The following is a 24,466-nucleotide window of genomic DNA, read 5'->3' as shown; positions in this document are numbered from 1 at the left end:
CCCCTCTCTTCCCCTCTCTTCCCCTTCCCCTCTCTACCCATCTCTTCCCCTTCCCCTCTCTACCCCTCTCTTCCCCTTCCCCTCTCTACCCCTCTCTTCCCCTTCCCCTCTCTACCCCTCTCTTCCCCTTCCCCTCTCTTCCCCTTTCTACCCCTCTCTACCCCCTTCCCACCCCTCTCTTCCCCTCTCTTCCTCTTCCTCGAGCAGGCAGTTGCCCTTGTTCATTTACTTGGCCAGGTGCCTCCATGTTCAGAAATTGTACTGGTTCTGCATGGTCAAGCTCTTTACATGTATGTTTGGCAGCATTCACAGTCATGGACAGCACCTGTAAACATACTGTTTGATTGGTCATCTGAGATGTGTGAAAGTCCTCCTTCATTAGTCTAGTTTCACCTGACTGTCAATTGCTTTAATACATTTAGCAAATGTTTCAAGGGATTCATATATGGTATTCATGGTATTATGTTCTTGACTAATTTTGACAATTGAACAGACTATTGTGCATGTGATGACTTATACAATGAAATGACGCTGATACGTTTTGGAGTGAACGACCATTAGACTGAGAATCTAACAATCAGTTTAGATCAAAAAGATCTAATCACTTGCAAACTGTGCTAAATGTAGGCTACCTGTACTTAATCATTTGCAAAGATGTACTGAGACATTGAGACATGTATATAGACATTTGCAATTTGATGAAATGAATGAGAAATGCTATTCTGTTGTGAACAATTGCCAAGTGGTTTGGAGATTTGTCCATGTTGTTTTGAGAATGTAATTTCTGTTTCAAGAAATGAGCCAAACCAATGGAGAAAAACTGTAATATACTTTATGGGGAACATGTTATGTTTGTGTTTCCTTTAGTTCCTGTGTTTCCTTTCTGTGTTTAGGTCCTGTTCCCTTTGTTCCCGTTGCTCGTTTGCTTCTATGGTTACTTACTGATTGTTTGATTATGTTCACCTGTTCCTCATCTAGTTTCCTTTGTTTGTATCAGGTATAGAGGGTATGCACGTGACGTCACCTTCAGCTGGAGTGACTGTGGTTACGCCACATTGAGTGGCAAAACGACTGAGAGGCAGCATTGGTTTACAGCGTGAATGCCGCGAAAAACACACAAAACAAGGCCCGACGCCAGAGGGGGGGTTGGGGGAGGCTTGGCCACGGACCCCATGGACATCCCTGTGCCCCCCTCCGGACCGAGGGAGATGGACTTAACAATAGCGTGTCATTTTCGCACTCAAACCACTGCCCAGGCAGTGCACTGGCACTCAGGATTTACTGCTTCGGCTTATTGCTTTTATAGGGAAAAGCTGCCCAACACTGCTGATCTAGGATCTGTAGTCCACTGTAAGAAATTGTAATAATAGCATCTTATTAGTGAAAAAGATTTGGCAATAAGCCAGTGCGTTTCTGTATTTGCACTCTTCAAATGATTACATTTCCAACATGTTTCCTCTTCGGTGAGTAATGTAGCCAATCACAGACATGTTTATTGATTTCTAAAAACGCAATGGCCAATCACAGGTGTTGAAGTTAGAATCCACTCACCGCTCGAGTTGTTATCCAGGCGTGCGTCTCAATCAGCTCCCTAGTTCAGTAGTCAGGGCACTGATAAGGACATAAGTCAATGGGCTGACTCCCTGATCAGTGCCCTGACTACTGAACTAGGGAGCTGATTGAGATGCACCCCAGTTCTGCACTTGCGCTAATCCTCTCTAATAAAGTGTAGACATGTAAATAAGATTCATTGTGCCGTCAGCTTCACTGATTAATATAACGGAACTTTGTGAGATTGCGTTCATTGAATGAGTGACAGCTTTTAGTGATTATGAAGGGAGCACTAATAGGCGATATAAAAATATTAATAGGCCTATAATATATTCAGAATTTGAATAAAACTTTTGTTTTCCATTCTTGACAAGTGGCGACATACACACTTTAATACATAGACCCATATCTGCATATACATGCGGGATTCATTCTCGAAATTGTGATGACTGACAGTGATATTTATGTATAAATGTCAGGAAAACACGATTCCTGGCTGCATGTCAATATTCATGGATCACTGGATCTTTGCCAAGTTGTAAAGAACACTATATCGAGTCCAACTCTTAGTTTAAACTGATAACTGTTTTTTTACTCACGTTTTTCCCTATTAACTCCAGTCACGCAGCTGCTCTTCTGCCACTCAGTCCCGGCCGAGGGGGCATGTTCCGGCGGGAAAGTGACGCCGATGCATACCCTCCTATTTACTCAGTTTTAGTTACTCTTTGTCGGTTCTCGTTTGCATTTTGTGTGGTTTGCATTCTCCAAGTGTCTCGTAAGTGTTTATTTTTGTTTGGTAAAGACTTTATTGTGATGAATAGGGTGGGGCTGAGAGCCATGGGAGTGGAGTAAGGCCGGTGGATCGACTGTTAATGAGTGAAGCCTGTGAGTCACACTGGTCTCGAGTTCCATGGAGGCGCTCCGGAAGGATAAAAGGAGTGACGACAGTGAAGGACAAGAGAGAACCAGGCCTTGGACTTTGTTGTTGTTTTGTCGTCATTTATGTGGCAGTCATCTGTGGCCAGTTGTGAGAGCTGGCACCAACGTCCATCCCTGTGTGAGTGTTAATGGAGATCAATGGTATGGAGTGTAGCCTCGCCCTTAGGCCCACCACAGAGGAAGAGTTGCTGGATCTGGTCCCTGTGGGAACAGATGATGATATTGACTATGACAGTTCCCAATGCATCCAGTGGTCCACTGGTCCAATCCAGCCCCCTGTCTCCTTCGTCTCCACTGGTTCCGCCTAGCTCCCAAGTTCCTTCGTTGCCACTGGTCCTGCCCAGCCTCCAACTCCCTCCTCCTCTTCCTCCTCCTCTGCAGATTCAGATCCAGTTCCTCAACCCCACCTCCACTGGCTCCCTTCAGCCCCTCGGTTCTTTGGTGGCTCCGCCCAGCTACTCGGATCCACCTTAGGGTCTGTCTCAAACTTTGCCTTGGTGTGAGGATCCCCGTGGATCCTTGCGCCGTGGACTTCTGAGCTTCCAGCTATGCCTCATCCCTTCACCCCTTTGGCTCCATTGTGCTATCCCTCTGTCTCCACCACTGTCGTCACTCATAATTATTTGATTATGTTCAACTGTTCCTCATCTAGTTTCCTCTGTTTGTATCAAGTATACTCCCCTTGTTTCAGTTACTATTTGTTGGTTCTCATTTGCTTTATGTGTGGTTTGGCTCAACCGTTGTCATTGCTCCCACCAGCTCTGTCTGTCGAGCCCTAGATTCAAGTTTTGTTGCAAGTCTGTTTCTAGCTCTTGCATAGTTTGTGCTTGCTGTTTAATAATTATTTGAAATGTAGCAAACCGGCAGCTCCAGTAGGAATGAAAAGATTTATTGTGAACTCCGCCACGGAAACTAGCATGTATAAACTGTAATTAAACAATTTAATAATCAATTAAAAAGGAATTTATACCTGTATGATATTACGCTAGACCAATGCGGTTTGGAAAATGTATGAATGATTCAGCTGCGGCCGCCATCTCCTTGCGAGATGCAGTAATTCATTCAGCGCGCGACTCTCACAGTGCATTATGAGTATTCTCACACCGTTGAGCGTACATCAGTTGTACACTCGTTATTGCGGTGTATTTTGGGATTGAATGAGTGCACTCAATAATGTCCACTAGGGTTTCGGACACCACTACAAATGGCTATCCCTTCAAATAGTGCCCTATTTAAGGGTATAGGGGGTGATTTTGGACACAGCCCCTGTGTTTCAGTTACTCTTTCTTGGTTCTCATTTGCTTTATGTGTGGTTTCTGTTGCTTTTATTTTTCTCTAAATGATCTCCTGAATGTTTAGTTTTGTTTAATAAAGAATTTATATTTTGGAAGAAAGAGAAGAATTTATCCTTTTGTCTTCATTGTGCGTGTTGGCTACTACACCATGACAGAACATTCAACAGCATGACAGAGCAGTCAACATTAAATATCACCAATCCATCCTAAAACAGTTGTTCTTTCATGTCTCATGGAGCCGTGGAAATGCCAGCATGTATGATTGACACCTTGTTCTTTAATCTTGACCAAGCCTGTGGTGAACATAGTCTTTTCCCCTCTCTTGAGAGCAATGACTTTTGCTCTGACAGTTAACATGTTAAGATGTCTCTCAGCATGCTTCAGAAGGTACAAATCTATCCCAGGAACATGGAGAACATCTGAGCATCAGCATACCAAAGAAGAAAAGAAAAGGAATGGTGTGATAACAGACCACAGACAGACAGACAGACAGACAGACAGACAGACAGACAGACAGACAGACATACAGACAGACAGACAGACAGACAGACAGACAGACAGACAGACAGACAGACAGACAGACAGACAGATAGATAGATAGATAGATAGATAGATAGATAGATAGATAGATAGATAGATAGATAGATAGATAGATAGATAGATAGATAGATAGATAGATAGATAGATAGATAGATAGATAGATATGTGAGAAGGATGGAGAAAGATCCTGAGGCTGAAATCAAATAATTGCTTGCGTCATGTTTAATACATAGGCATGCCAAGTATTTAAATTTAAAAAAGACATATGAGCAGGAAACCTTGCTTTCATAAAGCCATTACGAAACATGAGAACGTAAGAAAAAGAAAGGACGAGAGAGGTGTGGGCATGAAAAGGCGGAGAAGTTAATGAAAAAGACAAGGAGGGGGTGAAGGGAAGGGAAAGAGAGTTCCTGTGAGAAAATTCACTAGACACAAGTTGTTTAATCATTGTGCAAAAATGTGCATTAAATTCAATGTCTGGGTCAGTGTGCTTTAATTTAGAAGGTGGATTGATTCTTTTCTGTCATTCTGCTTCAAATCTTCACAGCAAAACATCACCTGGATCTGCTCAAATGCATCTAATTGAGGATTGTAATCTTCTCCTGCTGGATCGGTGAGCCAGATGAACAACCCTACACCCCTTCACTTCTACAAAACCAAGGTAGGCTTGAAGGTTTTCAGTGGACCTCATGCGGTCTTTCTAAAACCTGGTAACACCTCTCTTATTGATTTGATTTTGAATATACAAAAGACAAGCAGCATTTTTTTACTACATGTTAACATTTTTTGGAGTACAAGTATTTTGACATTGTTAAGACGATTCAGGGGAGATGAAGTGGTAGTATTTATGCATTTCGTTGCTCCAGGCTGTCTAATATATTCTGAAAAAAACTTATTTTGGAGAAATTTTCACATTCATGGTTACGTCACCACATCCACTGATATGATACATCTGCTTGTGCTGCTTTGTCAATAGAGATTCAGTTTACCTTCAATCCAACAGCTAAAACATCTTGAAAGGACACTTCTACTTTATTAAAATTGAATAATTGCATTCTATTTACAGCCGTGTCATTTTCACATTCACAAAACACAGTGCAATTGTTGTGTACATGTTTGCAGTCAAAATCAATGAATAGCTTAAGATAAGTTCCATTTTTTGTATTAATTGGCAGAAACGTGACTAGAGTGTGGTTAAATCAATCTCTGCAGATGAATCTTGTTCAGGATTGAACAAAAGTTATTGTTTAGTGTATGCTGGCTGTTAAATTCATTGCCTCAAATTAAAAAAAAAATTCAAAAGAAATTTCACAAAGATGGAGCAGATGCAGAAATATCAAAAGCAGCAGGAACCAGTGCTGACAGAGAGAAAGAAAGAAAGAAAGAAAGAAAGAAAGAAAGAAAGAAAGAAAGAAAGAAAAAATATATAATGCTTAGTGAGAAAGCTGCCAGTGACATACCTTCCTCATTTTTATCTTCCAACAATGAGCTCAACTACAGAAAATATTTCATGACAGTAGTTGGAAGATAACAGTGAAAGGTTCTCACCTTTTATATTCATGTATTGATTATTTCATATATTTTATGTACAGAATGTTTTATAAAAATATTCTCATAATCATTCATATTTATATTTATCAGACAGTTCCCAAGAGAAAAAAATGCTTATAAAAATATTTTCAAAATAAATCAAAATCTAAACTTTCTGCATAGTTATAGGTTTAGGGTACAGACAATTTAATTAGTTCAGTATAAAAACAACAGAGTCTTACGATGATGGAAAAACAAACCTGTGTGTGTGTGTTCTTTGCTTTTCACTACAGGGGAAGAATGTGTGTGTTCTCATGCTACTGTGTGTTCCCCTCTCCATGATGGACATCCCTGGTCCTTGCAAACATTCCATAACCATGGACCACCTGCTTCAACTAAAACAACTGGTGAGGAATCACATCTCAATAAAGCTTCAAGGTGTCATCCTTTGCTTTCAAAAGTAGCACCTCAAATGTTACATATCTTCTAACTTTTCGTCTCATGTCGATTTACTCTTCAGATCAGTAACCAGTTGCGGACTGGCTGTTCAATCACATATACATTCATTGAGAGAAAACACCTGGTAAGAGCGTCTTTAAAACGTTGTCTTGGTCTGCTTTTAAATCAATGTTTAAAAACAGGGTTGTGCTTTTTCCATGGTACAATATTCTATTCCAAGTTCTTCTGTTTCGAATCTGCCCTTGGAAATGCAACAAAGTTTGAGGTGTGTTTTAGATTAGATACTCACTCCAAAGTGTCATCACTCATAGATGAGATTTCCGTTGTGGCATCCATGACATTGAATTCAGCATGCATTTTGATGTACATCTTTGATGTGTATGTTGGATCCATTTTTAAAGTAACAGTTATTCTGCAGACAGTTCAAATTTGGTTTAGTATCTTAAATCTGAAGCATATTACAAGTAATACAAGTTATGTAATACTATTGGGTAAATTGGCAGTGGGCGGTGAATGAGAAAGGGGCATCAAGAACTGTTCAAGACAAAAAAGTTCTCAGTAACCTGGTTCATTTGACTGACAATGAAAGGGACAGGACTGGCAGAGATATTTTGACTATCAAATAAATTATGCATGTAGAGAAAAACAATTCTTAAATTTGTAATCCCACAGCGGGATCACACAGACCAAAACAAAAACAGACATTCCGACACAGAACACACATTTCAAATAACTGGCTGTAGCATTGTTTTTCAGAGAAACAAGTATGTGAACTTAGCATGTTTTCTAAATCTCTGCAAACATATTATGGTATTTTTGTGCTTTAGTACAGTCAAAAAGTTACACCTTTAAAGGAGCTTCTCAAAGCACTTTACAATATAAAAAATACAAGTAATAAAAATACAAAATAAATCAACAAAAGAACATAAGGGGATTAGAATATACAATAAACCAGCAATGCTGACCTCACCACTATCAGTAAAAAACTAACTTAAAAAAAAAATTTTCTAGATGTGTTGTAAAAATTCCAATAGACGTGCTTTCTGAATTTCGATTGGGAGCTGGTTCCACAACCTGGGAGCAGCTATAGAAAAAGCTCTGTCACGCATGGAACATAACCGTATTTGATGGGCAACCAACAAACCATGCTGAGAAGAGCGAAAACTTAGGTTTGGAATATAAGGTGTTAAAAGTTTAGATAAATACTCCGGAGCCAGTCTGTGGAGAGCTTTGTATGTGAGCATGAGAACATGAGAAACCAACGCAGTTTTCATAACTCCTGACACATATTAACAAATTACGGTCACTATATGACTTTGAGAATAAAACAGAGGTCAAAAATGGAAGCTTGAGTCTTAGATCTTTTAAATGATGTATAGTTTGTCAAGGTAATTACTTACATCTGATAGTAATTTTGAGCTAATTTAAACAAAGAAAGCTTCAGTGCGTCCTCGCGCAGGTTTTTGCGTTTAATGTTCACAGATGCTTACAGAGTAAACTTAGCCTACTAAAGCCGCGTTTCCACTGAAATTACCCGGAACTATTTGTACCAGGAACTTTTTTCCCAGGAACTTTTTCTCCCCCAGACCTGCTACTTTCTGCGTTTCCACCGCGGTCTAAAGTACCGGGAAGATTAGGCAAATTAGCCCGGTGACGTGAGAATGCACGCGACTGCTCCTCCCAGTCACCGACGGACATGAATCACTTTTGCGCGATGCTGTCTGCAACAATAACAAGTGGAGAAGATGCAAGCAGCGCTGCTTTTGCATACACATTACCAACACAGCTTATTTAAACGTGCACTTTCACCTGGTTTGACCATTTTAATGCAAAATGGGATGATGGGCAATCCAAAATCTGAATGTGTTGTAATAGCTCAATTCCAAAATATTTTCTATAAAAGGATAATGAGGTCAGTCATTCATGACAGATGTGTGAAAAGTTAATTGAATGAAAACAATAGACTGAATTAAGCGGTTGAAAGATTAGGTACTAGACTGCAAGTATTTATTTATCACAATAACATCTCTTAGCATTCACTAAAAAAAAAAAATTCACATGACTAGTATTACAATATGCTTCATTAAATGCATAATTTTAGAGACTTCTTCCTCAAATTTGAAATGAAGCAGGACCACACGTATGGCTTCACTTAAGTTGTGGTTATAAGTTATTATACTACATTCACATAGTTATACATTTAAAAATATAATATTTGGGTTTTCTAGATATGTTTATGTGCATATTCAGAAAGACTTGCGAGCAGCAGCCCTTTTATTTGCTTCCAACACTACAATTAGAAAGTGGTTATATAGTTAGAATGTGGAAATTAAAAAGACACAGTGACATTTTACACATTTGACTTTATTTTAGACAGATTAGTTCTTACAAAATTAAAATAAGTGTGCAAAGACAAATAAATTACTAGAACAATAAAATGAAATTATAAAATGTGAAAACAACAATATAAAAAAGTGTATTTTTCAGTAACCTGTCCAAGAGCTGTGCCAACACGTACAATATATAAAGTACAAATGTGGTAGAGCAAATGCTTCATTCAAGCGGCTGGTCATTGTGGCTACTTCTTGAACGACTGGACAAACTGTCCAAGAACAGACAGAAACCCGGTCTGAAAGTCCCTCTGCTGGCGTCTGCTTTCTTCCGCTTCTGACTGGTGGAATGCCAGCTCTTGCCTCCTCATCTCTCCTTGGCCTGGCTCTCCAGTAACAGCTGAATATATTGGTCTCGCTGTTCTTGTCCATGCTGCAGGACGGCCCGGTTAGCATCCTCCATGTCCCTCAGTGCATCAAGAAAAGTCAGTCCCTTTTCCTTTTCCCTAAGTAGAAAAATTGCACAGAAACACATGGAAATTAATACACAAGGCAAGCATGAAACAATAGAAACCATCAATTAATTATTTAAAGTGTTTTCACTACAAATAATGAACAATTGCTTGCCCAGCTTGAACAATGCCCAGTGTGCAATTTCTATCATTGGCAATTTAAGTTTACAATTAAAAACAACAAAACTACTCAAAACCATTATGGATTACACATCAGTTTTTAAATATATACACATTTTTGTCAGCTTTATACCTCTGGCATGTGTGTGTTTCGGCAGGAGACACGGGGTTAACATACTGGTGACCGCGGGGGAAAACACGCTGGTCTCCGTTGCCTGCAATTCATCAGGGCCACCCGTTACGTCTGGAAAAGCACGTTGAAAAAAGTTACTGCAACGTTACACTGCAACGAGTTTAATAGATGATACCAAGATGAGATATTTACCTTCAACCCACTCGGATTCCGGGATGGTTTCCAACAACGCACTAGCCGAGTCTTTCGTTACCGCTGCCCTAGAAAAGGACGGTCTGTCCCAACAACGCGTCCAGGCGGTCATGCCACTTGTTGATACGCCGGTCGGAACCGCTCCGGTTGTTATGATCCTTTAATTTCTTGTAATCTTGTCTTAATTTCTTTAACTTCTCTCTGCACTGTTTTCCAGTGTGACTGGAACTGAGTCGATATCTTCAGGTAACGTTATACCTTTTCATTGCGGGTCGCCGTTTCCAGTTCCCGCTGGATGTCCTCAAAGCCTGAACCTAGTCGTCGGTCGAATTTTTTTGTTTAACTCCATTGTTGCAAAGAAAATATTTACTGAACGCAGAACCCACGAAACCCACCTCGCAAAAAACTTGTAAAAATGGCGGTGGGGAAAAAAAGGCTGCGAGAGCTCAACCAATCAGCATGTTCATCGCCCAAGTCCCACCCCCGAAAGTTCCCGACCTTTTCAAAAGTACCACCTCGCAAGCAGGGCCGTTTGGAGGGGGAAATATTTACCCGGAACTTCATTTAGACCCTGGTTCCTGCGGTCGAAACACACCGAGTTCCCCCCCAAAGTTCCTGGTTCCGGGGGAAAGTTCCTGCGGTGGAAACGCGGCTGAACACAGCGGTGGAATCAGTTGCTTTCAGAAATGAACAGCTTTTCATGGAGAATTATTCCAGGATTATTAAACGCGTCTCAAAACGATGTAGTTGAAGTAGGAATGCAGTACTTAATGTGTTTGTTTGAGTTGATGTGTGTGTGGGCGTCAACTCCGGAGCCTCAGTATTTGAATCTCAATAGAACGCGTGCTCCGTGGGCGTGGTCGCATTAGTGTATAATGAGCCGCTCAGGAACGACTAACATCTCTCTGCTTTCAAACAGATTACATAAACACAGAATATTTGTTTTTGATTTGGTTTACATTGTTTAAAACCTGACATTTCAACGTTTCTTTAGACATATGTCTCATGTTTGTGACTCACTAAGCTAGAGGTCATTTTCTGAAGACTATCTGAATGAATGTCTTTGAGAGAGAAGCTGCAGATCGCGCATCATGTTTGTTTTCTTTATTTTGCAAAAAGCACAACAATTTGTTTTTATTGTGACTGTACACAAAAAATAGAAACTTAACAGATTATAATGATGTATAACACTTGCCTGAATGATAAAAAAGGACAGAGTTATTTGAGTCTCTTTGGCACTCATAAGAAAAAAAGCAAGCCGATCTCGCCGGCACGACCGCTGACTCAAGAGGGTTAAAATCAACTCTGTACTTCAAAATGGGAGTAATATGATCTCTAATATGGTCCTAGTTAAAATTGTGTACTGTAAGTTAAAAGTAGATTTCTTAGAAGCCCCAATAAGAAGCGTATAATGCAATAATCAATGCGAAAGAAAACAAATATATTAATTAACTTTTCTGCAGCTGAAAGGGATAGCATGGGACGCAATTTTGCAACATCTCTGAGATAAAAAAAGACGTTTTGTACATGAGAATCAAATGTCAATGAGGAATCAAAGATCACTCCTCATTAATTCTTCTGAAACGCAATTACAGAACCATCAATGAGAGGTCTTTGGCTAGCTCTGTTGAGCTGATGAGGAGAACCAATAAGCAGGACCTCAGTCTTATCACCGTTTAAACACAGAAAATGATTAGCCATCCATAATTTTATTTCAGAGATACATTTTGTGAGCAATGTGACAGCCTCACTCTAAGTAGACCAAGTGGGAATAAATAAAGATGAAAAAGTAAGGGTCCTAAAATTGAGCCCTGAGGGATGCCAGTAGAAACTACCCCAACATCGGACCTGTATCCCCCTAAAGCAAAACAATAAATTAAAAAACTGACTGTGTCCAGTCAAATAGGATCTAAACCAGTTTAAGACTGTGCCAGAAATACCAAAAACCGTTTCAAGGCGATTAAGTAAAAGAATATGGACTAATGTCTAAAGCCCTGTTTACACCTGGTATTAAGATGCATATTGGTCGATTGGATCACAAGTGGATGACGCTAAACAGGTTTGAGCTTGTCCACTTTGAACCAATTCCCGAGGTAGTCAAAAACACATTAGACTGGATTGCTTTCGTAGTGTAAACGCTCATGTTTCAAATGCGCTCGAACCACAACAGACCACCTGCTCTCCGATCATCCAAAACACATCTTAATACAAGGGCCTTAGAGAATGAGAATAGTAAGAGATCCAGCATCAGAGGCCAAAAGTAAGTCACTTTAACCAGGGCCGTTTCAGTGCTATGAAATTTTCAAAACCCAGATTAAAGTTGCTCAAAAAGATTACCTGCAACTGTAAAGCTGCAACTCGTTCTAAAACTTTAGCCAGGAAGGGAAGATTTAATATAGGTCAATGGTTAATTAAATGACCCAAATCTATAAGTTTCACTTCTTGAGTACAGTAGTAACAGCAGCCATTTTTAATGCGGCTGGGACACCACCAGTACTTAAAGGTGCTCTATGTAAACTTTAGCCGCATCTAGCAGCGAGGTTGCGAACTGCAACCACCCACCACTGACCCCTCCCTTTCGAAGCACATAGAGAAGCTACAGTGGCCGACACAGGACAAAGATGTCGTCGTCTGAGACAGCAGAGAGTGGCTAGCGTTCTGTAGAGCAGGCTACGATGCAAAATGGTGACTTCACTGTAAGGGGATCCGTGTTGTATGTAGATAGAAATGGCTCATTCTAAGGTAATAAAAACATAACGGTTCATTATGTAAGGTCTTTATACACCACTGAAAACATTTGTATGTTAAATTGCATTTCTGTCAATAGATCCTCATAAATATTACACACTGCACCTTTAAGGATTCATTAATTATGTTTACCACTGCTGGGCACAAATGCTCAAAACAAGACTTAAACTAGTAGGAAGTAGTAGCTTTTATACCTGAACCAACTGTAATAAGTGAGGCTAAATCAGGTTGCCCAAAATGTGCACACAAACAACTTGCCACACTATTAGGACAGGAAAAGCACAGAAATCTGGTCACGAGCATTAGCAATCTTGGTATTAAAAAATTCTAACAATACACAGCTGGTGTGAGGATGTTAACATACTACCATCATTAATCTTTGTGGTCCCACTTTATATTGTGGCCCTAATACCTGTGAACTTACAAGGTAACTAGATGTGTACAGTATGTATGTAACCACAGTGTAAGTACACATGGTGCATAGTATGTACAGCTCTAATATGTATGTAGTTATGTATGTGCAAGTACAACAGTGTGTAACTGGACATTGGTAACAACACTTTTTTCACTTCAGTAAGTACACGTGTAACAGGAAATATTTAACTACATTTTGTAACAATAATAAGTATTCACACAAGTTTTTCCACTTCCACACGCAGTCTTCAATACTGCAGTTACTAGTTTGAAATGCACTTAAACGTAACACTTTAGAATAATAGTCCTTCATTAATAAGTAACTATGCAGGAAGTAAAGCAGGACTAATGAGTTAACAATGCAGCTACTACTATTAACTAATATAGAAACAAGATTAACTAATCAGTAAGTAATATCAAATTTAGGAGGTATAGTTCCTTGTTAAGTAATCAATAATTACGGATATTTCAAAACAATACTTTAACTAATTTTAAAGTAACCTAAAGTAAAGATGACTGATAGTAGTAGCTTTTGTGTTAATGTAGTACTACTCGTAAGTCCTGCATTACTTCCTGCATAGTTAATGTCGGACCATTATTCTAAAGTGTTACCACATTTTCTTATAAGGTTTTCCCAGGTTCTACATCTAAGACTAATTGATTTGATGGACGACTGTGTTGCCAAAACTTTAACAACATTATCCAGAATGAACACATTGCTCAGAAAGGTAGTTTAATTTTTGCCACAAAAAGTGGGACCACATTGGTCAATAAAAACATTGTTAGTTCATGTTAGCACATTGATTTTTACATTGCAAATTCATTTTAATAATGTATCAGTATGTTGAAGACCTACATTTATATATATATATATATATATATATATATATATATATATATATATATATATATATATATATATATATATATATATATATATATATATATATATATATATATATATATATATATATATATATATATATATATATATATATATATATATATATAACTGTCTTTGTTTTTTTTTTATTTAAAAATATCTGCATGTAATTACAGGTGTAATCATTTTTTTGTAATTTCATTTATAACTACACTGTTGACCCTTCCCTTACCCATGAAACCACCCTTAAACCTAACCAAACCAGACCACTAAACCTGTGCCTAACATTACCCATATCCCACCTCAATAGCAGAAAAAGTATTTTGCAATACAACATGAACACAATACATTGTACATTATACCTAACAATTCATTTTGTGGTCACACATTAGATTAGGGTCCAATTCTCATGATTAACTAACAATTAACTGTGACATTTGCCTCAACAAACTAATTTATACTAATTACTTATTAATATTTACTAAGGTAGTTGTTAAGTTTAGGGGTAGGATTAAGGGATGTAGAATATGGTCATGCAGAATATGGTCATGCAGAAGAAGGCATTATTATATGCTTGCTATTAGCAACTAGTTAGTGAGAATTGGACCCTAAACTAAAATGTTAATACATAAGCTGTGCCCCAATTCAGAGACCGCATCCTTCCAATTGTCAGACTAATAGAAACGTATTGTAAAGTGTTACCCATATACAGAAGAAGATCCACAAAGTACAATACGTTGATTTCACCAGCAACACGAAAGCAAAGTGAAGTAGCCTACACATGATTTAGTTCTCCAGTTTTCTCCAACCGGTTTCTCACTCATTCTTCTTCTTTGTCTTTTCAGAGTGTTGTGTGTTATGTGAAGGCTACATTGCCAAGGGTGCTTGAACTGTTTAACATCCACTTCAAATACGTGCGGGGCTCAGGAAGTGCTCAAGCAGTGGTCTCCATACAGAACCTCATTCTGAACATCTACTCCCAACACTGCATACCTTCACTGAATGAAGAACTGGAGGTGTGTGCACTCACACTCACATATCTTGATCTCAGGGACAAAACGTCTTAACAAGGCTCTCTAGGTTACTTTAAAATTAGTTAATGCATTGTTTTGAAATAACAATATATATATATATATATATATATATATATATATATATATATATATATATATATATATATATATATATATATATATATATATATATATATATATATATATAGGTGACAATTTCACTCTTAAAAATAAAGGTTCAATATTGGCATTGATGGTTCCATGAAGAACCTTTAAAATCCATGGAATCCTTCCACAGCACAAAAGGTTTATTATAGTGGTAAAAGGTTTTTTGGATTATTATGTACCTAAAGTACATAAAAAATACCCCCAAAATTTGACATATGGAGGAATTTGACATTCTTTTAAAAAAATATTTATAACATATCACATGAGCAAGAGTGCTGATTTTCCCAAATATCAGCATTGCAAATCTGATATTAAATTTGAACTGTTGTCTAAAAATCAATAAGTAACTTACAATTTAAGCATAACTTTCAAATGAAAATAGTTCCAAGCAAAGCCATATCAGTTTTTGGAGGAATCAGATGAGTCACGAATCAACTGTTTTGAAAGAATCGAATCAATTATTTAGACAGTGACTTGCCACCTACTTGGTTGCATGTTTATAAGTATAATTTAATATTTCTATTTTAAAAATGGTATATTTAAAGCAATCTCATAACATTACTTGTGACCTTGGGCCACAAAACCAGTCATAAAGGTACATTTTTGAATAAAAGCTGAATATATAAGCTTTCCGACGTATGGTTTGTTAGGATAGGACAATATTTGGCTAAGATACAACTATTTGAAAATCTGGAATCTGAGGGTGCAAAAAAAATCTAAATATTGAGAAAATCGCCTTTAAAGTTGTCCAAATGAAGTCCTTAGCAATGCATATTACTACTAATAATACATTTTTTATATATTTAGGGTTGGGAATTTACAAAATATCTTCATGGAACATGATATTTACTTAATATCCTAGTGATTTTTGGCATAAAAGAAAAATAGATAATTTTGACCCATACAATGTATTGTTGGCTATTGCCACAAATATACCTGTACGAGTTATGACTTATGTCACATTTGTGCAATTATAAATGCAGTTTAAATACATTCATGCCACCTCTGAGTTGCATTAATCACTGTCTGTTTTCCTTTTCTTAATAAAAGCTATAAAAAAGGCTATTGTTCATTGCATTAACTATTGTTAATGTATATAATCTCCACATAAGGTGTTATCCAATTTTTACAGCATTTAAATTAAGGTATGGTTACTGTGCAACTTTTTAACACAAAAAATGTTCACATTAAAAATCTATTGGTAAGCTGAAAAAAATTTACATTTACCAAGCAAGATTAATTAATGATGAAAAGTACTGGGTTACACTTTATTTTAAGGTGTCCGTGTTACTGTGTAATTATTCATTTGAGGTACTGTGTAATAATAATTAACTACATGTAGTTATTTGGATTGGGTTTTGGTTTATGGTTAGTTGCATGTAATTATTCATAATTTATAGTTATTACTACAGTAACTATGTAATGTGTAACAAGGACACAGTGTTACCAAGTATTGTTCACTGGTGGTTCATATTGGCCATTGTATTAACAAATATTTCACGACCTTATTGTAAAGTGTTACCTTTAAAGGATTAGATTGCGAAACAGAGAATCTTGAAGGCCTGATGTGGCAGGTTTGCTTGATTTTAGTCTGCACAATTGGAATTACATAAATCGCAGATGCACTTCAAGAGTGTTTGTATGGATATCTGTGAGTTTAGTCTTATGTGAAAACACAAACAGATTTGAAATGCCCAGAGGTCATATTTCAAAAGAATAGCCGTATGGAGTTGGTTGTGTTTTCTATATAACATTGCTCTATTACAATATGAAAGGCTAAAACTGATCCACTCTTTAATGAAATGTATTCAGAAACATCATTCAAGCACATTTTGACCCATATCTTTGATCAAATCTGCACTCCTCATACGTTCTTGTCGTGAGAGCAACAGATCTGCAGTAAAACCCTTAGAATCCTATAGTAATGTAAAGCTAGATGTTTCAGGATATATTCGATTCGGCCACACTTTAGATTAGGGTCCGATTCTCACTATTAACTAACTATTAAAGGATTAGTTCACTTTAAAATGAACATTACTTGATGACTAACTCACCCTGAAGCCATGTGTATATGATTTTCTTCTTTCTCATGAACACAACTGGAGTTATAAAATATCCTGATGTTTCCAAGCTTTATAATAAAAAAAGTGCATCCATCCATCAGTTATGCTTTTTTCATAAATTGAATACTTTACTTTATAAAGTTTTAAATATGGATATTTTTCTTACAAAAACCCATTGATTTGCTTCAGAAGGTTAATCATAGTTAGAATTGGACCCTAAACTAGTGTTACCTTTGTTTCTTCTTAAGCTCATAAAACTAGTTAAGCATTGCTAATTGGTTTACTTACAATCCTGTCACATTTGTGGTCATTTTCATTAATTAAAAAAAAAAGTTCTTCAAATTCAGCTTGAGTATTTTGCCATCTGGCAGCTGGTGTCGTATATCAGCCGTGAGTGAGAAATGTGGTTCAAGTACAAGAAGTAAAAATAAGTCATGCTGTCTCTTTAAAACTGTGTTGTGATGTGAAAAAAGGCATTGTTACAGCCTATACCTTCTTTCAACATACTTTATTCTCGTTTATTCCCAATAAGGAGCTTTCAGTGATTTATTGACAATGTCATTACTAACTGAAACTACATGCACAATAGTGTGGCATGAGGCAAAAACTCTTTTCCATCACCCTCTTCATCTAAATATAATATCTCATGGCATGAAGCAAAGCATGTGGATTATGGGATCCACTCAAACTACACTTAAGGAACCATTTATCTCATAGCTTTGCTGAAGATAATACGGAAAAAGACCATTTGTCTTTCTTGATTTAACTGCGTAAGTTTCTGAGATCCGTTTCCAACATTTTGTCATAAGGATTCCCCCTTCAGATCAAAGGAGGAAACATACTGAGGTCAATTTATAAACCTGCTGCGTATTTGACAATTTGAACTTTAAACGTTTTCTTTCCATGTATAAATTCAGCTTTGGCGATCATAAGAGACTCCAAAAACCTTTAAAAAAAATCTCATCAACCACCAACTTGATTGGTAGTGTGTAATACACACTATGCTACATATATGCTACATATTATTTTATATTTTCAAAGTAATTTTTTGTTGGTTTATCTTAAAAATGTAATTTACTAAAAAATGTAATTGACATCATACCCACCTGTTGATCCAAAACTGTTTTCACAAAGAACACACAACTATCATAAACGTGTCATGATAATAGTTCATACTCCAAATATATACTCCATACTCCATAATATCAAATTCATCTGAAGCTTAAGAACAGACCAACATTCTTCAATTATCTCCTCCAGTGGTTGACCGAGTCATTGAGTAATTGAGAACCAGATACAAATAATTATTTTTTTTACAAATAAACAAATATTACAAATAATATCGTTATTGTGAACTGTACTAAACAGATTCATTGGTAACACTTTACAATAAGGTCTCATTTTTTTAACATTAGTTAATGTGACGTGAATCTAACTTGAACTAATCATGAGCAGTACATTTTTTACTGTATTTGTTCATCGTTGTTGACGTTAGTTAATAAAAAATACAACTGTTCATGGTTTGTTCATGTTAGTTTCACATGCAGTGCATTGACTAATGTTAACAAGATTTTAATAATGTATTAGAAAATGTTGAAATTAACATGAACAAAGATAAATAAATGCTTTATAAGTGCAGTTCATTATTATTTTATGTTAACTTTATTGTAAAGTGTTACCGATTCATTAAATAGATCTGAATTAAAAGAATGATTTTTTCACCAAACTTACACTAATACTTCCTCATGACTCAATCACAGAGTAAGGATATCAAGATATTTAATTAATTTAAAAAGAGTAGGCCTACTTATTGGGGATATTGTCACACGCACACACACACACACACACACACACACACACACACACACACACACACACACACACACACACACACACACACACACACACACACACACACACACACACACACACACACACACACACACACACACACACACACACACACACACACACACACACACACACACACACACACACACACACACACACACACACACACACACACACACACACACACGCACGCACATACACACACACCCACAGGGCCGTTTCTAGCCATTTTGACGCCCTAGGCGAAATCCTTATTGGCACCCCCCAGCCAAATCTTAAAGGTCCCGTTTTTCCTGTTTTTTTGAAGCTTTGATTGTGTTTACAGTGTGCAATATAACATGTTTTCATGTTTCGCATGTAAAAAAACACAGTATTTTTCACACAATTTACTTATCTGTGTACCGCTGTTTTCACTGTCCTAAAAACGGCTTGATGGATTTCCTTGTTCTATGAAGTCCCTCCTTCGGAAATACGTAACGAGTTCTGATTGTGCCAGCGGTTCCCATGTTGTGATTCGACAGCAGCTTAGCGCACGTTGCCCGGAAAGGTCACGCCTCTTACCATAATGGGGAGATGTATGTGTTCAAAGTACAGCGTCCCTGAAGGCCAAACAAAGGTGATTTGACTCCGGGATGAAAATAACAGCGTCTGGACGACATGGCGACAAACACACTCTACGAACGCAACCGAACGCAACACTTCCTCTTCTCCAAGTGGGAGAGCAACAAGACCACGCCCCCTTTTTTGTGTATTCTTTTGGGCGGAGGTTAGTCAACAAACTGTTCTACTGACGTCATTAAAGCAGGGAGTACAGGGATGTAGTCCAAACCGGCCGTTCGCTGTAGGCTTTCAAAGGGAACTTCTAAAATAACTCGCTTGGCATTGAACTTTGTGCTTTATAATTGTACAGGTATTATTTATGCTCTAACAGCAACATTACACACTAACTAAAATTTGAAAAATGGGATCACGAAGAACAGGACCTTTAAAAAGCAACATGGTATTACTGGTATTAATTTTAATCCTTATTAATAAATACATACACACATACCATTTTGGAACTGTAATCCTTATTAACAAATTATACAAATACAATTTGGAAACTACGTTTAAAAGCATGACCAGTCACATGAAAGTAACAAGAATAAATATTGATTCAGTGCGGTCTTTGTTTCTCATTGACGCTTGAACTTCCCCTTTAAATAACACAACGCTATGCCCTGTACTACACTATTAGAACTGAATGAATCGATTCAGCATTCAACACCATCCGTAAAGATGCATTTAATTCGACAAAGCGTTTTAATAAAGGATGTAATTAATATTGTGAATTAGCACATTTTATTATACTTAAATTGGCCGTAAAAGTTTTATATGGGACAATTACACACTGATCCTTTAACAATACATTGGCGCAAAAAAGCACACCTTTTGGAGGTGCAAGTAAGAGAAGAAAGCTTCATAGAGTCAAAATATAATGAATACACACCGAGCAATATTACGCAATTCTGCCCATTTCACAGCGTGATTTCTCGACTGCCACAAATACGGCCCTAACAAAATACAGATTTGTGCACTTTTTATTGAACCTTTTTTTTAAATTGGCCTTTGAATTTAGCTTTAGTGTGTGGTTAAAAAAAGCTACCTTGCCAAAGCTTTGACCAAGCTTTTTGATCTCATGGTGTTGAGCACTCCAAATGCAAACTTTACATGCAACAGTCAGACAGTAATTGACAGTACTTTGATCCAATACAGGAATCGTCTGATTGACAGTACTCTATCCCAATAGTGTTAGGGGAACCAGTGGGGGCGGCAATCATATTTCAGGGTGGCCGTGACACCCTTTACACACACCCCTGATATGTGTTCATTGGCGCCCCTTCAGCTGATGGCGCCCTAGGCGACCGCCTAGTTCGTCTATGCCTAAAAACGGCCCTGCACACCACACACACACACACACACACACACACACACACACACACACACACACACACACACACACACACACACACACACACACACACACACACACACACACACACACACACACACACACACACACACACACACACACACACACACACACACACACACACACACACACACACACACACACACACACACACACACACTGTTTGGACTTTGTTTTCAGTTTGCACCATTTCCCTTAGTTTGTTGTCATGGCTATTTATTGATTAGTCATTTAGTTCAGCTGTGTTTACCAATCATCACTATTATTTAAGTTCTCTTTGTTTCTGTTAAGATTGTCTTGCCTCGTTAATGCTTTGTAGAGAAATACCTGTGTTCCTGTTTTCTTATGTTAAGTTATGTCAGTGATTGACGGAATGGGGGTTTTGCTTAGAAGCCAATCGCCTTTTGAGTTCTATAAAATGAGGACTTAGGAATACACATATGACCCGAAAGCGGGATGCATATGGAAAACACTGAGGTATCCAGCCCGCAGGGTGGGCTTTCAACTCCAGGGGTGACAAGATGTCTTGCCAAGGGAAGACACATGCTCAAGACACTTACCGTGGAAATACACATGTGGGGGTTGCCCATCGGGGGAACCATGCACATGGAGGCACCTAGCCTAACACAAGGGCTGACCAAGAGAGCATGCACTCTGGTGTCGGCATCAATAGTGCTGGAGGAACTCAGGGCTTACTGACAAACACACCTGAATGAAAATAGCTCACACATCCAGTCCGAGAAGTTGAATGGCATAGCAAGCGAAGTCTCCTGAGCCTGTCCATTACTGTCCATTTGGAGCTAGTACACGAGAGGACACTGGCTCTACACTGAGATTATAGAATCTCGCAAAAGTGTTGGGTGTCACCCAGGCTGCAGCTCTGCAGATGTCTGTCAGCGAGGCACCATGCGCTAAAGCCCAAGAGGAAGCCACACTCCTGATGGAGTGTGCCCTTACCCCTAGGGGGCATGGCAGTCCCTGAACCTGGTATGCCAGGACAATAGTGTCCACGATCCAGTGGGACAACCTCTGCTTGGAGAGAAGGCTCTTGCCTTCCCTTTCTGCTGCCCTCCGCAACAGACAAAGAGCTGGTCTGAGGTCCTGAAACACTGTGTCTTGTCTACGTAAGCGTGAAGGGCGCTTATTGGACAGAGCAGTGCCAAGGCTGGGTCTGCCTCCTCCGGGGGCAGCGCTTGCAGGTTCCTGAAAGGAGTGGTGGGAACCTTGAGCACGTATCCAGGCCGGGGTCTCATGATCACGTGAGAGTTAGCCGGCCCGAATTCCAGGCATGCTTACGGTTTCCAACCGAAAATAGCTGCAGGTCCCCTACCCTCTTGATGGAGGCCAAAGCAATCAAGAGCGCCGTCTTCATAGAGAGGAACATAAGCTCAATGGACTGCAAAGGCTCAAAGGGAGCTCTCTGCAGGGCAGATAAAACCACTGCAAGGTCCCAAGAGGGCATCTGTAAAGGGCGAGGAGGATTTATCCTGCTGACAGGTCATGCTGTCCTACCGTTTTTGAGTCCACAAGGTCGTGGTGCGCCTATATTGCGGCCACGTAAGCCTTAAGGGTAGAAGGAGACAGCCTTCGATCCAACCCTTCTTGGAGGAAGGACAGCTCGGCGAGAAGAGCACCAGGTGACAAAAAGGTTTGCACTTCAATGCATAGGCCTGTCTCTTAGACAAGGCCCTAGCGGAAGTGATGGTAGCCACAAACCTTCTGCAGGTCGGGACACAGGACCTCAGATGCTTCTGACTCCATATGAGGAGATGGCTGGCAAGTTGCGACATCCAGAGGGAGCGTAGACCACCATGTCAGTTGATGTATGCTACTGTCGCCGTGGTGTCTGAACAGACCAGTACGTGTTTGTCCTTCAGCAGGGCTCAAAAGCGGTGCAGGGCTAGACGTATGGCCTCGATGTATTTGACATGCCATAGGTGCTGGGGTCCTTTCCAGGAGCCCGGGGGAACATGTCCATTGCACATGGCACCCCAGCCTGTGGTGGAGGCATCCGTTGAGACAACAACATGCCTGGAAACTCGTTCTAAGGGCACTCTGGACCGTAGAAAGGTGAGGTTCGACTACAGGGTTAAGGTCTGATGGCAGGCCCGGGTGACTGGGACCTGGATCGTGCCTGGTTGCCATGCCTTTCTCGGGACTCGATCGCGAAGCCAGTGCTGAAGTGGTCTCATATGAAGTAATCTGAATGGCATGACCACTGCTACAGATGCCATATGCCGCCTCTGAAATAACTTCAGTGGAACCACACTCTTGCCCTCAAATTAACTAAGAAAAGTCAGCAGTGACTGAGCGCTCGTAAGCTGCGTGTACATGGTGACCGAGTCCATTTCCATACCGAGAAAAAAGATCCTATTCACAGGGGAGAGGTTGCTCTTTTCCCAGTTGACCCGAAGGCCCAGACAGGTGAGGTGCCGGAGCATCAGGTCCCTGTGTTCGCAAACCTTGAGAGTGAGCAAGTATCAGCTAGTTGTTGAGATAGTTCAGGGCACAAGGGCTGCCTCAACAACTTTCGTGAAGACGCGAGAAGACAGGGCTAACCCGAATGGGAGAACCATGTACTGGTATGCCTGCCGCTCGAATGCAAACCATAGAAATGGTCTGTGTCGAGGAAGAATGGATACATGAAAGTAGGCAGGTCAATCTCTGCAAACCAATCCAAAGGACGAACGCATTCAAAAATGCATTTGGCTGTCAACATCTTGTAATGGAAGCCTGTGAAGTGTTCAGTTCAAGATAAACAGGTCCAGGATTGGCCGTAACCGTGGCCTGGTGGATCTGAAGGATAGCCATAAAATGCAGGGCAGACGTGGCCTGGCCCGCAGCTCTATAAGTCTTTGCCACCAAAGTAGACGTAAACTTAGTACAGGCCTTGGACGGGTGCTTTGGGTCACCACACCAGGTCACAACACTCTGAGGACATAGTTGCATTGAGCACACAATGGGGGGTGACCCAGTGTACCCTTTCAACGTGGCGCCATCGAGGGCAGTGAAGGCATAGGAGGCCGTCGAGCGATCGTGGTATGTTAACAGGAACTTCCACGAATTCTACACTCCTTATGCACTTCCAAGAAGAAAGGCACTGGATGCGGGTGTCAGTACGGGCCACCCCAAGAACCAATCATTCAGCCTCGAGCGCTCTGGACATGGTGGAGGGTTCCACTCAAGCCCGATGCTCTCAGCTGCCCGGGCAAGCATGGCTGTGATTTCCATATCAGACTCAGGCAATGCTGAGGCTCCCGAGGGAGGCAGCACAGTCAAATCCTCATCTGCAGAGGAATCCAGCCCAATATTGTGATGCGGCGATCGACATGGCATCCTCTGCTGGCACACCAAATGTGACTCTGGTCCCCCAGTGGTCCCAACCACGGATTGCAATGTGCTAGAGGGGGGTGAGGACAGAGGAATATTTGTTGGATCATTCCACACCGTAACCCTCAGATTACCCTGACCACCAACCAAAGTATCCCCTCTCACGGAGGAGATAGATTGGGGTGTGGTAGAGGGGACTACACCTCCTAGACGAGTCTTGATCGCAACATTGCGATGTACATGTCCCTGCAGTGGGGACATGACTCATCCATGAACGCTCTCTCAGCATGCAAGTCACCTTTATTTAAATAGAGCTTTTTACAATGCTGATTGTTTCAAAACAGCTTCACAGTGTTAAAAAAGGATGTAATAGAATTTGATTCGGCTGTACAGCCGCTCTGGAGAAAACGGTGATGTCATCCA

General features: G+C 39.6%; 1 protein-coding gene across 2 annotated transcripts in view; it reads left to right on the top strand.

Annotated features, from left to right (window-relative positions):
* The first annotated feature begins 4,620 nt into the window (after positions 1-4,620).
* csf1b (colony stimulating factor 1b (macrophage)) overlaps positions 4,621-24,466 on the top strand; it is a 30,835-nt gene continuing 10,989 nt past the window's right edge. Inside the window, exons 1-5 of one of the 2 annotated variants that reach the window (XM_079827884.1) lie at positions 4,621-4,737; positions 4,873-4,986; positions 6,149-6,262; positions 6,376-6,438; positions 14,492-14,662. In XM_079827884.1, the coding sequence (XP_079684010.1) occupies positions 4,948-4,986; positions 6,149-6,262; positions 6,376-6,438; positions 14,492-14,662 (387 nt within the window). In that variant the 5' untranslated portion in view covers positions 4,621-4,737; positions 4,873-4,947. Of the gene's footprint in view, positions 4,987-6,148; positions 6,263-6,375; positions 6,439-14,491; positions 14,663-24,466 lie in introns of both variants that reach the window. The other variant, XM_079827883.1, reaches the window with a different exon arrangement.

This window comes from Gobio gobio (assembly GCF_949357685.1).
Source record: "Gobio gobio genome assembly, chromosome: 10".
Lineage (NCBI taxonomy): Eukaryota > Metazoa > Chordata > Actinopteri > Cypriniformes > Gobionidae > Gobio > Gobio gobio.
This window is presented reverse-complemented; position numbering and strand designations above follow the sequence as displayed.